General features: G+C 39.1%; 1 protein-coding gene across 2 annotated transcripts; it reads left to right on the forward strand.

Annotated features, from left to right (window-relative positions):
- The first annotated feature begins 1,166 nt into the window (after positions 1-1,166).
- On the forward strand, positions 1,167-10,672 carry LOC115730636 (nuclear pore complex protein NUP93A-like). 2 transcript variants are annotated; one of them, XM_048282427.1, is made up of 16 exons: positions 1,167-1,338; positions 2,783-2,874; positions 2,986-3,052; positions 3,583-3,642; positions 5,314-5,403; positions 5,502-5,771; positions 6,131-6,226; positions 6,334-6,468; positions 6,756-6,809; positions 6,907-6,990; positions 7,385-7,471; positions 7,540-8,442; positions 9,294-9,475; positions 9,731-10,022; positions 10,210-10,334; positions 10,424-10,672. In XM_048282427.1, the coding sequence occupies exons 1-15, from the start codon at positions 1,237-1,239 to the stop codon at positions 10,285-10,287; spliced, it is 2,592 nt and encodes an 863-aa protein (XP_048138384.1). In that variant the 5' UTR covers positions 1,167-1,236; the 3' UTR covers positions 10,288-10,334; positions 10,424-10,672. The 2 variants fall into 2 exon arrangements, with proteins under 2 accessions (XP_048138384.1, XP_030525876.1); XM_030670016.2 differs by having other exon boundaries at positions 1,168-1,338; positions 10,210-10,672.
- The last annotated feature ends 3,052 nt before the right edge of the window (positions 10,673-13,724 follow it).

A 13,724-nucleotide genomic window follows, 5' to 3' on the forward strand; every position in this document is an offset into this window, starting at 1 on the left:
ATCGAAACCTGATCGAGTGCGGTCGAATTCGAGACTCGACACTCATCATTGTTGTCGAATGCGACTTGCTATAGGTGGCGCAACCGGGCATCGACTTGCCAGGATCGCGCGACTCCAGGTGAGGGCCATTTGTGCTAGATTCTGCCCGCGGGTGCTCAGGTCATTTTTCTTTATTTAAATTAATTAAATTCCTTTACAAGTGTAGTTTTTTTAAAAATAACATTTAGGGCGCATTTGTTTCGTGGAAAATGAATGATTTGAAAAATATTTTCTTAAAGACAATCGCTTATATCGTTTGCAAAAATATTTTCAAGTGCCGAGATCTTGGGCGGCCGAGGTCTCGGATTTCGGCATTGCGGTCTTGCAATCTTACGTCCGCCTTCTAAGTTTGACATTTAGGCCTCGAATCCATTATCACAATCCCGATACTTCTATATAAAAGATAGTAAAACTTTCGCGGGCGAAGTTGCATACTTCGTTTGTTTCACGAAAAATAAATAATTCAATTTTTTATTTTATAAATAACTACTCATATCATTTGAGATAATTAATCAATAAATTTTTTTAATCAACAAACATTTATGTTTAAAAATTTTTATGGACGATGAAAATATTTTTCGCACATACATTTTTGTAAGAGATACGAACGATCACGTAGATAAGAAATATATTCCAAATCATCCACTTTTCACGAAATTAACTCACCCTTAGTAAACATACATATATATATTTTTTGTGAATTTCATCATATAAAATCCTTACAAAATACGAGGAAATTCACTAGTTCTTTCTCATAATCATTTCACATCGAGGACGAGGGGGAGGTAATTAACTTGAGATATGAGAAGTTAGGCTTCAAATCAACTTGCATTATCGTTTGCTAAGATAATGAAAATATGTCGTTACGATATATTATTTATTTTCTTCATCATTGTCACTTGCTATTTTTTTCCTCGAATAAAACAATTTTTTAACATCAAATACAAAACATTATAATGTCTAGGAAAAATTATTGAGAAGACGTAATTTCTTTTTTTTTTTTTGCCCTTACTTTTATTTAGTCAGAGTAAATAAAGAAGTTGTAATTTAAATTGACGCGCAAAGCTTTCAAATTAAACAGAAAGGAAATCGAGATAAATACGTTTCGAGAATTAGGGCTTTGGAAAAGGCTAAAACCCCTTTCCCTCTCTTTTCTCAGAGTTTGGGAGAAGGGGGAGAAGAAGAGAGAGCACAGCAATGGCGAACGAGGGAGACATGAGCAGCTGGACCGATCTGCTCCATTCCTCCACCAAGCTTCTCGAGCAAGCCGCTCCTTCCGCTCAGTTCCCTCCTCTCCAGGTTCTCGCTCCTCTCTCTCCCTCTCCCTCTCTCTCTCCGTGTAGGTTTACTGGAAGTTGTCACCGAGAAAACCTTGTGGTTTCGAGAATGACGAAGTCCTGCGTGATCAAAATGAGTAGACATCCCTTTGTTTTTGCTCGCGCTTAAGCATGTGTTGGATTTTCCTGGATCATTGAGTAGATGCGTTCCATGGGCCGGTTGCCTGAGGTGGGGGAAGCGTCTAGTAGGGCTCGCACCCCTTTTTCGTTCTGTTGCCTTGTTCTTGTTTCTCAGGATAGGGCTGGAGTTGAAGGGCTTTAGGTTTTAAATTCGGATCAGCAGCTGTTCAAAGTCGAGTCACAGTCATATGTTAGCATTTGGAGCTTAGCTCCTTATCCCAGCTATCGTCAGTTTCATGTTATCAGCTTTGGTTTCTGCTGCTGCGGAATGTTTCCAGCAGGTATTTTTAGGGAAAAAAAGAAGAAGCTATACTGTCTTTTCAGATAGTTTGAATCAGCTAATAAGATAAGTCGCACTGGGACAATTATTTTCTGGCAAAAGGAAAGGGAAGGAAAGGAAAGATAAAACCCATTTCTGCAATTAGGTATACGAAGAGAAACCTTGTTGATAGATTCTTTTCCCCACTGAAATCTCCATTGTCTGTTGCTACTTAAGTTGCTAGTTTGGTGCTATAATCATAGTTCACCGCCGTCTTCTCTAACCAGATTGCTGCCAAGACACTACTCTCGACTGCTCTTCCATTATTTTAGTTGTTGGATGGTGTCATGTTGTTAAGGCCGTGCGTGCAACCTCTGTGAATGCAATCGCTTATTGCTGTCACCAATTTTAGTGGCTCATGGTCATTGCCGAACCTCACATAATTAACTATGGTTGCAGTTTCTACCACACTTTTGTTAGTCTTGTCATTGTCTCTCTGTTTATGAACTTTCCACATGTCTCTATCTCATGTCATTATATAGAACTCTGGAAGCTTATTTGCTAAAAATGTTGCAAGAGATAAACACTAAAAACTTGTGGCTTAATAAATAGTATGGGGAAGGTCTCAGCAGCACCTTCATCTAGCTACATATATTTAGTGAAGGAAAGAACAAGTCTCTAGGTTCTCTTTAGAATAGTTTTAAAGAAGAATATTCCAGATTGAATTTCTTTTTCAGAATATAAGGTCATTAAGATTCGGTTACTTCAAATTAAAGAAGACATGTTTGAGCAATTGCTTCCCATGGGATAGTACAGAGCAAATGCAAGGTTTGTTTTGAGACTGTCTACTTTGTTCACATTGCATTTTCCACTTTGCTTTGGGTCTAACACTCCACTGAATTTAAGTGCACATGCTGGATTAATCATGAAGAGTATACTTGTCATCATAAAATTGAGAATTTGTGCATATATCATTGTACCAAGTTTCTGATAGTGATTTTGTGTTTGCTATTTGGGTATGTATCAGAGGAACCTTGATCAGTTGGAAGCATTATCCAAGAAGCTCAAGTCAAAAACTCTAAGGACTGAAGCTCCATCTCAATCTATCGCTGCCACCAGGTCTTATATCTGTCCGGAAATCTTTGCTATCACTTATCCTCATCACGTCAAGCATGACTACATGGAAGTTATGTAGGGTGATTGCATCTTTTATAATCATGTTGTTTTCAGGCTTCTTGCACGTGAAGGGATAAATGCAGAACAGCTTGCACGAGATCTGAAGTCCTTTGAGTTGAAGGTACCGTACTGTTTTAATTCGTTTGACATGCTAATTACACATTAACACTAGTATATTTTTACATGTGACTTTGGCATGATCAATCTGCTCTCGGGTAATCTTGTAGTTATTGTGTTAATCTTCTTGGTTGGTGGAGACTTGTCTAGCTAGGGTGGGGTTGTTTGTGGGTGTCTTAGAAAGTTAAAAGTACATTAGAATTTCAAACACGACCTTAGTTCAGATTGTTATCATTGGACATTTGTTTGTTCCTTAAAGATTAAGTATCAGGAAATGCAACCTCAATTTACATCTGGGATATTTCTACACTCCTTCCTGTGTATGTGAAACACAAGATGCTAATGCAACCACACAGGTGGTGACATTTGGAGACTAAATGTAATTTAAACAACTTGACAGAGTAATATCAAGAAGCGCAGGAGTTTGAACTATTGTACTTATCTTAACGTATTGTTCAACAAATTTAATGTGAGGATTTTCATTGCCATAGCCTGTCGTATAGGACATTCTTCTAATGATTTTCCTGTTTGTAGACGACATTCGAGGATGTGTTCCCTGCTGAGGCGACAACTGTTGAGGAGTATTTGCAGCAGGTACTTTCTACTCTTCAATTTTTTTTATGGTTATTTCGGCGCTGTTGTCTTTACCTTGTTGAGAAAGGCATGTGGGACTGTTTTCTTTTGTTGTTACATTCCATTTCCATCTTGAGGATTGAAGGTTGTTTAATGAATTTTGATTTCTGTAACCAAATAAGCTTGATGAGGGCAGCATAATTTTCAACTGTTCAGGCAAGGTATTGGCATTTTTCCCCATTAAGATATTGATTTAGCCTTTTTTGTACAATTATATTTGAATGGGACATTGGCATTTTCAAATGTGTCGCTTTCTCACTCTATATGCCCTTCGTTTTGGTGCTTGGTCTATCCTTAGTATAACCCCATGTTACATTGGTTGGTGATTTAGAATCCAATTGTGCATCCTGCAGAGCTTTATTTTTTCATTCAAAATATACCGAGAGGGTGAGAAGCTAATGCTTTTCTCTGAACTGGGTCTACATAGTATTTAGGAAAGATTGGAGTTGATGAAGATGCGTTGTGTTGTGAAATTCCTTTCTGCTCTTCTTTCTCCCTCTTCTTTTGTTGAATATGGCTGCCTCCTAGAACATGCTAATGTTATATTTTCTGAATTGACTTCGCTTGTCTTGTGAGGTTTTGTTCACTGCTGGCTTTTCTTCCGTCAATGCTGAAGCTTTTGTTGTTTTTAGTACATGCTGAATAAGAAATGTAGTTTTTTAAGGGTTAGAATAATCAGTGCATTGTTCTGCCGGCCTCAAGAAAGTCAATATTGTTTCTCCAATCTTACTTTCAAATAGTCAAATGCATAGATTGCCAGAGAGTGCTGCTATAGGTGCTCTGTACTAGGTTTATAAATATTTTTCTTCCACTGGTGGCATCTTTTCAAATCACTTCGAGTTTTTCCTCAGCTTCTTCTGTCATGTCATTTCTGGTGTGAAAATATCATTTCTGCTGTTTCTTTTGGGGTGTGGGTGTGTTAACATACATATATTCAAAAAAAGATGAAGATTGGCCTGTTTAAGTTTGTGCTACAAGTGTTTTTTTTTTTTTTTAATTTATTCCTGTGCTATTCTTTGTTGTTGATGTTTTTGTGTTCATTTCCTGAATCTGGCCAGTCTTTTTGGGTCTCTTGAATTGTGTTTGTCATAGCTGTTAGTGTGATCCCTTGACTAGATTCATGCTAGCGAATTCAAATGAGTAAATATGTTACATACTTGTTTCACATGCATTCCTAAGTGTTCTTCTATTCTGTTATGCTCCCTTTCTTTGGGTGGGTGTTGCATTTGCCGTCCATCTCTTGGCTGAAACCGTAATCCAAACATATCATTATTTGTTGTTGAATGCTTCTCTCCATCTGCTTCCCTCCAGCCTTGGAGTCCGTATCACAAACAGTTTCATGCCTTCTGGCTTTGGATCTGCATTTTCATCTGCTAGCTTTTTTCCATTCAATAGTTTTTCCCCTCTTAACATGCACACTCACAGATGTACTTCTTGGTTGGCTTCTTTTCGTGTTTACATGGAACAGTGCAGTTACATTTATATTTCATATGTTTTTAGTCATTTGTCCTCAATACATTCAAAATCTTTGAGATTGGTGCTGTAAAGTTCCATGATTTGTATCTCTTGCTTTATGGAATTTATGGTTATGTACCAATGATTAGATAATTCTTTTGCTGCTTCTTAATGTAGGTTCATGAAATGGCAATGGTCTCAGCTATTCAGGAAGCACAGAAGGACAATGTTAGGAGTTTTAATGATTATATGCTGAAAGTTTTGGAGGTTGTAACTCGTAACTCAATTATAGCATATTTCAAATTGCTATCTCCACTCTTTCCAGCCCTGGTTTCTAATATGTGCTTTGCTGTTGTGGCTGACAGGATGATTGGCAAAAGGAAAAGCGTGATTTTCTTCAGAGCTTAAGCCGGATATCATTATTACCCAAGACTAACATTGGTGATTCAGGCCGTGGAGCTCCTCGTCTTCCCCAAATAGCCTCAACGGCTTCAAGCCCTCAAGTTTCATCTGGTCTTTCAGGCATGGAGATTGTAGCTGTAGCAAACAAATCGATTCTTGAGAAAAAAGCTTCTGTCTATGGTGGTGTTGTGAAGGATCTTAACAGTGCTAGAGAGCGTGCCTTGCCGTTTAAAGTAATGAAAATTTTGGTTTTGATTTATTTTTAATAGTTATTGTGGCTCATTACATCTTTTTGTTTACTAGGCATTGAATATGTGCTGGGGCAGTTCTAAGATTCTAACATAGAAGCATGTCTTAATCAAAGTTTGTTGTTATTTGCCTGCTAGCTGGCACGTCAGCATATGTATTCGAGAAGCTTACTGTTAGTCATTATATGTACTTCTTGTTCTCTGCCTTCTAATGGTTGTCTCATGAGTTCGTTTGTTAGAATTATGATGCTGTGTATACATTTGTATTGTTCCTGTTTCACTAAATCTATTCTTCTTTGGATGATATGGGCATAATTTCTTCTCTGTTATTGTTCGAATTTCAGCCCGCTACTTCTTTCAAGGGTGCTTATGAAAGTTTGGGTATTAATACATCTGGGGGAAAATCAGTCAGTGTGCTGAAAATATGGCATCTCATTCAGGTGTGGCTGTATAAATCTTCTTAACTATTACTCCATTCGAATGCATAGCTCCCTTTTCCTTCTTATGCCATAGGGAAGTAAACATGGTTTGTGCAATAATTTGCTAGGCACTTATGGATGAGGATTCAGTTATTCGGTGGAATGTTTCAAAGAAGATGTCATTGGTAATTGGTGCAAGGCGGCACCTTGAGTGGGGACATGAGAAGTACATTATGGACATGATACAAAGTCATCCTGCACAAGTATGAAGTCGTTATTTTTACCTGTCTTGACATTTTGGTTCCATGAAACTTCTATGGCGAAAGCTTCTTGTTTATGTTTAGACTTTAGTAAAATTGCTGCTTCGACCATATTTGGAGATAGCTCTTGCTCGCATTATATAGTAATCATACTTGACCTTTTTGAAGCAGTATTCAAGGACCTGGAGCTCTCTTTGTCCGGCTTGTCTCTAACAGATTTGAAGGCATTAACATACTAAATGTATTTACTGAGTTAAGTGCTCATTATTTTGTTCTTCTGCTCTTTCTAGGCTGCTCTTGGTGGCGGTGTTGGGAATTTGCAAAGGATTCACGCCTTCCTTCGGGTCTGTTCTCTTTCTATTATTCAATTATCTGGAGTAGCACGTTTTTAATGCTTTATTTTGCTTTAGATCTTCTATTACCTTTAATTTCATGTTGCAGATTCGTTTGCGCGATTATGGTGTTCTTGACTTTGATTCTGGTGATGCTCGAAGGCAGCCACCTGTTGACACCACGTGGCAGCAGGTTAAGAATGCTTATTTTTTGTATTCATATTATATATTTTGATCGTGAAGTCAATACCATAAGAATGTAGAAATTTGGTCTATTCATGATGAAATCCTCATTTTCACTGGGCCCCTACGGTAAATAAAAACTGCTGAAGTTTTAATCTTGAGCTTTAGAGTTTTTTTTGTTGAGATGACAGTGACTTATGTTTCAGCTATCCGGTCTTTCTGTATATGAACTATTACAGGAAAAAAAATATTTACAATAAGTACTTTGTCTGTTTTTTATATTAAGCGAGTGTATTTGGGCTCTGTCCTATTTACTTGGGGATATTGCTGATTGCAGTTGCTTTATAAGTATGGAACACCTATGCCTGTAACTGACTTATTTTACACACTTCCTGGTTCAACAGATATACTTTTGCTTGAGAACTGGGTATTACAATGAAGCAAGAGATGTTGCCTTGTCATCCCGAAGTGCTCATCAGTTTGCACCTCTGGTACTATTTGTTTACTGCCCAAATGTGCTGATTTTTGTTCTTCCCTAATGTTTAGTTGTTATTGGCAGCTTACAGAATGGATAAACACTGGAGGTATGGTTTCTGCTGAGACAGCTGCAACTGCTTCAGAAGAATGTGAAAAGTTGTTCAGAATGGGTGATCGGGTGGGTCGAGCTGCATATGATAAGAAAAGGTTGTTACTATATGCCGTGATATCTGGTTCTCGAAGGCTTGTTGAAAGGCTGCTGAGAGATCTATCGACACTGTTCACCACCATAGAGGATTTCTTGTGGTTTAAACTGTCAGCCATCAGGGAGTTCCCTATTGGAGGCTCATCTGCTATCCTTAGTGAGAGTTCGGTCCCCTATAGTTTAGAGGATTTGCAGGCTTACCTGAATAAGTTTGAAGCATCATACTATACCAAAAATGGGAAGGACCCTCTTGTATATCCTTATATCCTGCTCCTAAGCATCCAGTTCCTACCAGCTATCCTCTATTTGTCTAAAGAAGTAGGAGATGAAGGGTACAACATTGATGCCACTCACATAGCTATCGTGCTTGCTGATCATGGCGTCCTTACAGAAGGTACAGGGGCAGGATCAAAGTTTGGTGTAATGGATGCTTATGCAGAAGCATGTAGCATGATTCGACAGTATGGATCTTCATATTTACGCCTTGGAGATCTTTCAATGGCATTGGAGTATTATGCGCAAGCTGCTGCTGCATTGGGTGGTGGCCGACTATCTTGGACTGGGAGGGGAAATGCGGATCAACAGAGACAGAGAAGTTTGATGCTGAAACAGCTCCTCACGGAGCTGTTATTGCGAGATGGTGGGATTTATTTTTTACTTGGTGCAAGAGGTTCTGGGGAAGAAGGTGAATTGACAAGGTTTATTCCGGACGTAAAAACAAGACAACAATTTCTGCTTGAAGCTGCTCGGCAGTGCTTGGAAGCTGGGATATATGATAAAGTATGGTCTTTTTCCCCATTTTCCTCCTTGTGTAAAATTTACTTAATGTTGGACTATGGTGTTTTCCAATCATGTCACTTGACTTTGACTTCAATGATCCAATGTATTATACTTTTTGTTGGCAATTGATGCGCTATGACTGGAATTTGGTCAATTTTCCAGCTAATTGCTGACATGGTTGCCATGTGGCCATTTGTATTCCACATTGGTATTTTGCTTGAGAATTGGCCGGATTTTGGTCAAAGTGCATAAATCAGAAAGCAAAATCAACTCAAGTTCGGTGACTGCTGATGGAATTTGCCCTTTCTCCTATTGCCCTTATGGAGCTACAAGTGAAATCAGTTTTCAGTGAACTTTTGAGAGCTCAAGTACTTTGATTGACTGTGTTTGTTCAGAAATTGTCTTTTCAAGGTGATTCATGTTCTGCTGATCATTGGCTGTTTCATTGGCTACCCAATAACAAGAGTAAACGTGTTGTGATATAGTCTATTGAGTTGGAACAATTTTTTTTAGAAATATGTATATGGAGGAGGGGTGAGAGAGAGAGAGAGAGAGAGAGAGAGAGAGAGAGACCATTTCTTTTGTATAAATAAATTGGTGGTAGTTCATTTTGTTATTTACTATTGCTTACTTGGTTTCCCTTACTACTTTATTTCACATTATATGTATAGCTTTTCATTGACATCTGAATTTTCATCTTCACTATTGTTCCATTTATGTCATCCTGCATGGCTGAATCTAGAATTTAAATGGAAATTTCATCTTAGGATAGTATCGAATCTTGTATGGGCTTAATACCTTTTTTCGTTGCTTATTCTTCCCTTACTTATGATTTGCTTTAATTAAATCAGTCAATAGAGATTCTGAAGAGAATTGGGGCGTTCTCAATGGCCCTGGACACCATTAATAAATGCCTTTCGGACTCAATATGTGCTCTTTCACGCGGACGATTGGATGGTGAAAGCCAGACAGCGGGTTTGATTCATTCTGGAAACGAGATTTTGGAGACTTACAAATATAGTCCTGAAATCAGGTAATCTCTTGGTAGCTGCTGTCTGTCTTCTAAGTAGCAGTTCCTTTTTTGGGTGGACCATTTACATTAAATTTTTTAGGGTTCTGTCATGCTAGATCATTTATTGCCGCAGCATGATGAAACTGGAAAATTGGATATGGCGGTCATCGTTCAGATTTCTCCTATTTAGAATACTTCCCATCGTTTAGATTTCTCCTATTTAGAATATTTGTTCCGTGGTTAGACATTTATTTCTTGGTTGCATTATTCCTGCAGTCCCCAGGAGAGAGAGAATGTTATGGAGCAACAAACAGTGTTAAGACAGCTTGAGGCGATATTGTCAATATACAAATTGGCGAGAGCAGGTCATTATCTGGATGCTTTGAGGGAGGTTGCCAAACTTCCATTTCTTCCATTGGATCCACGAACACCAGATGTTACAACAGATGTATTGCAGAAATTATCTCCATATGTCCAAGCTTGTGTTCCTGACCTCCTAAAGGTTGCTCTTAGTTGCATGGACAATGTGCCTGATTCCGATGGATCACTACGTGCTCTAAGAGCCAAGGCAAGTGGGCATTTGGGTTTTTAAACAGTTCAGTTTTTTATGTGGTCCAAAGCAGACTATTGTGAATTCCTAGCCACTTTGGGATATCTTCATAGGGGTGTTTGTTTGATGGAAAAGATCAACTGAAAGTCAACATATATGCTCCCTTTTTTGGATGACCACGTGATGCTCTTCTTTGCATGTGCAGATTGCGAATTTTCTTGCGAACAATTTGAATAGGAATTGGCCACGTGATCTTTATGAGAAGGTTGCCCGAAGCTTGTGAATCCAAGGTGGCAGTCTGTCAGTTCCTACTTGTCCTCTAAGGCGCAGGTTGCTTTTTCATGGGCTAGTTTAGATTGTACATGATGTAGCTTTAATGTAAGGGCCACCATCGTAAGAAAAAGAAGGTCAACATGCGGGTGTGTTTGTATTCTGAAGTGGGCAGCGAAGCTGATGGTTGTTTCTAATGCTCGAAACTGCTGTGATGATGCCCCTCTTCCTCAGTCTGCAATATGCCTACCAAGAGTGAAAAGTTGAAACGGTGCCACACCAAATCTGAAGAGGTTACTCTTTTGACTTTGCATATCTTCATTCTGTGATGAACAGAACTTATGTCCTGAGGAACTCCTGGTACGTTTTGCTGTGATAAGATGGATCATTTCTCAGTATGGAGGTTCAATATTTTTTGAGGTGCCTTTTGCTGATGAAGTGATTACTTAATCATAATCACAGCTCAGTTTTAATCTTGAATCTCAGATAGGAAGCTGATGTATGTCGCTTGTAATTTTAAAGAAATGGTCAGCTGGAGTCTCTGTGCTCATACTACCTTCATTGGGAAACTCCCAGGAGATGAAAGCCCGCTACTATGAGTTTCTATACCATCTTCCGATAGCGTTCTTTCTATCTTTTTTTGTCTAAACGGGGAGGGAGTCTTCTTGATAGGTCTTTGAGCCAGTATGGCATGAACATAAGCGACAATGGATATGGACCTTAAAATCGCCGTAAATTAATTTCATCATTTGTTTTCTGTGTTCTTTGAGAGTTATGACTGGAGATCTCTATTAACGATCTGCCCATTTGCTCTTCTTTTCTCCGTTTGGGCCATAACTGTTCATTTTACGCTTCAATTTGAATATGTTGAAGTTTCCGGAATCATAATGGTTTAGTTCTTGTCTATGGACTCGGAGTTGGTAAAGACGTCGGGCAATATAATGGAACATCAGAAAAAGAGAAGCAGATCAATGTAATTGAGGATCAGGCTTGAAGACCGATAACTCGTCCTATTCACCAGGGACTGGAAGTCCTTGCATCATGGCGTTGCAAACAAAAAAGCCTAGTTTCTGGAAAATTTGATGACAGAACGAATCGAAAGAGCATTTGGGGGTTGATGACGATTCGCGATGTTGTCGTTGTCAAGAAGTACATCGAAAAGAAGTGAAAATAGAAAACGGGAATCAACATGTGAAGTCCATCTTTGCCGAGGCAACGTGTTTATGTAGTCCAGAAACTTGTATACAACAGGAAACCTGGAAGTTCGTCCCTGCATTGCTGATCTGTTATCGAACTGTTTTGACTTAAGAGCAGCAAGCAGATGAGACCCTCTCGAATCTCATGTAGATTGGCCCCTCTAAAAGCCCCAGGATCCGACGGCATTGTCGGGAATGAGACAATTGATACTGTCCGTGGTTCCTTAGAATCCAGTAATATGAACACGAGGCTTGGCTAGACCGACATCAGTTTAATCCCTAAACAACTGAATGCTCGTAAATTTGCTCGTTTTCGTCCTATTAGCCTCTGTAACGCAGAATGGCCGCCAGGCTGAGAGGTCAATTAACGAGAAGTTGTAGCTGAGAATCAGAGCCTTTACCAGTAGGAGTTTCGAAGTAAATTGATGAAAGGATACGGCGATACCGTGCAGGCTGTCCGATCACAGGTTTTGCGCATATCAGCCTTGATGCCCGCAAAAGCTTTTCCTTTCTGCTGAGACTTCATTATATGGGGGTTGTTGACACCTAATTTTGGCGGTCCCGTACTTTATTTTATTTTATTTTATTTTTCTCTGTAAAATAGAATATGTCTCATTTATTAAATATGCATGTTTTATTGTTTTTCTTTTGCAAATAGAAAATAAAATAAAAATACACAAATCTAAAAATTTTTATAAGAAAATGTTTGAAAAGAAAAAGAAAAGAAAAGGAAAAAGGAATAAAATCAGATCAGGCCGGTCAAGCCCGCTCGGGCGAAGCTCGGCCCACCTTTTCTCCTCTTTCCCGCGAACAGGCTTACACTAGCAGCCCACCCAAGTCCTTTTTTTTTTCCCGCAAGCCCAGCTTTCTTCCTTCTCGCATGGGCCTAAGCGAACATCCCATTTTTCCTTTTATTTACCTACAGCCCATCTTCCCTTCTTTTTTCTCCTCAGTCCACACCTCATTTGTGTTATCAGCCCATTTGGTCCCCTATCCACTCACCAACTCCCTGCGCCATCACTACTCACGTCACTCACAATTACACCATGCATTTGACGTGGTCTTCTATCAACCCACGTTGACGTCAAACGGATTTTCCGCTTGTCCACACAAGCAAGCTTGGGAAAGGAGGCAACTTATGCATAAAACATGACAGAGTTGGCAGGCTAATGCCGTTAATGGTTCGCTCGGGCTCCAAAAGAGGTTCGGTCCGAGAGAGAAGAAAGGGGAAAAAAACAAAGAAAGAGAGAAAAGCGGGCGCAAAAATATAGCAAAGGGAGGAGCATGTGCCGTTTTCTTTTTAGCTCTCGGCCTTACTCACGTTGAACTTGGCTAGAACCGATGAGCTTTTGCGACCACCGTTGTCCACCGACTCCCGGCCAATATCCTCTTGCTTCGGGTAAGTCCGCCTCGCTCCTCGCCCCCATATTTACCTGGATAGTTGACCACGGTTTGTTCACCTCATTTGTTGCACGTTTTAGACTTTGCCCGAGCCATCTCTGTTGGAAATTTCCTATAATATGGGCTTACATTAATTAATTGATTTTATGTTTTGAATACTCGGGTTAATGAATATTCCAATATATGTCTTGAACCCTTTAGTGATCTTATTGAATTGGGTTTTGACATCTATAAATTACAAGCCTAGTTGAGCAGCAAAATGTAGGCAATTATGTTTAACTGAAGCCCGTGATGGGAGGGGCCCAGTTAACGCACTAATGATTAGGGTTTGCTAGGTCCCCTCTCTAGCCTATAAAAGGATAGGTTATACCTATCGGTCGCTTTATCCCATTGAAAGCTGCTATAACGAAATATGCCATAGAGAGGAAGATCAGCATTCCAATAGATCGTTGATCTATCTTTCTTCTAGAATTGCAATGGCTCAAACAGATACGCTTTAATTCTGCTACGTGTCTTAATTATGGTGTTCTACATTCGTATATTAGATCCGATTGTTCTTGTATAATTAGTGTTTATGCATTAATAAATAGTTACATTTGGTATCAGAGCTAGATCATATATGATTGTAGAATCCATAAGGTTAATAACAATCGAATTTCAACTAGATCTTGATTACTTTCAATTCTAGGGTTCATATTTATGAACGAATCCTAAAATTTCGATTTTCCTCCGATTGGTTACTTTCGTTTCAAGGGTTCATATTAAGCTCGGATCTAATTATCTAAAATAGCTTCGTTCATGTGTGACTTGATAACTTAGTTCTCTTGCGTGAATCAATCGTGTTTCTTTACGG

Source organism: Rhodamnia argentea, chromosome 7 (genome assembly GCF_020921035.1).
Source record: "Rhodamnia argentea isolate NSW1041297 chromosome 7, ASM2092103v1, whole genome shotgun sequence".
Taxonomy (NCBI): domain Eukaryota; kingdom Viridiplantae; phylum Streptophyta; class Magnoliopsida; order Myrtales; family Myrtaceae; genus Rhodamnia; species Rhodamnia argentea.

Coding starts and splice junctions, on each gene's coding strand:
- LOC115730636 (XM_048282427.1), top strand. CDS start 1,237: ATGGCGAACGAGGGAGACATGAGCAGCTGGACCGATCTGCTCCATTCC. Junction 6,227..6,333: donor AAATATGGCATCTCATTCAG/GTGTGGCTGTAT, acceptor ATAATTTGCTAG/GCACTTATGGATGAGGATTC. Junction 7,472..7,539: donor CTCATCAGTTTGCACCTCTG/GTACTATTTGTT, acceptor TGTTATTGGCAG/CTTACAGAATGGATAAACAC.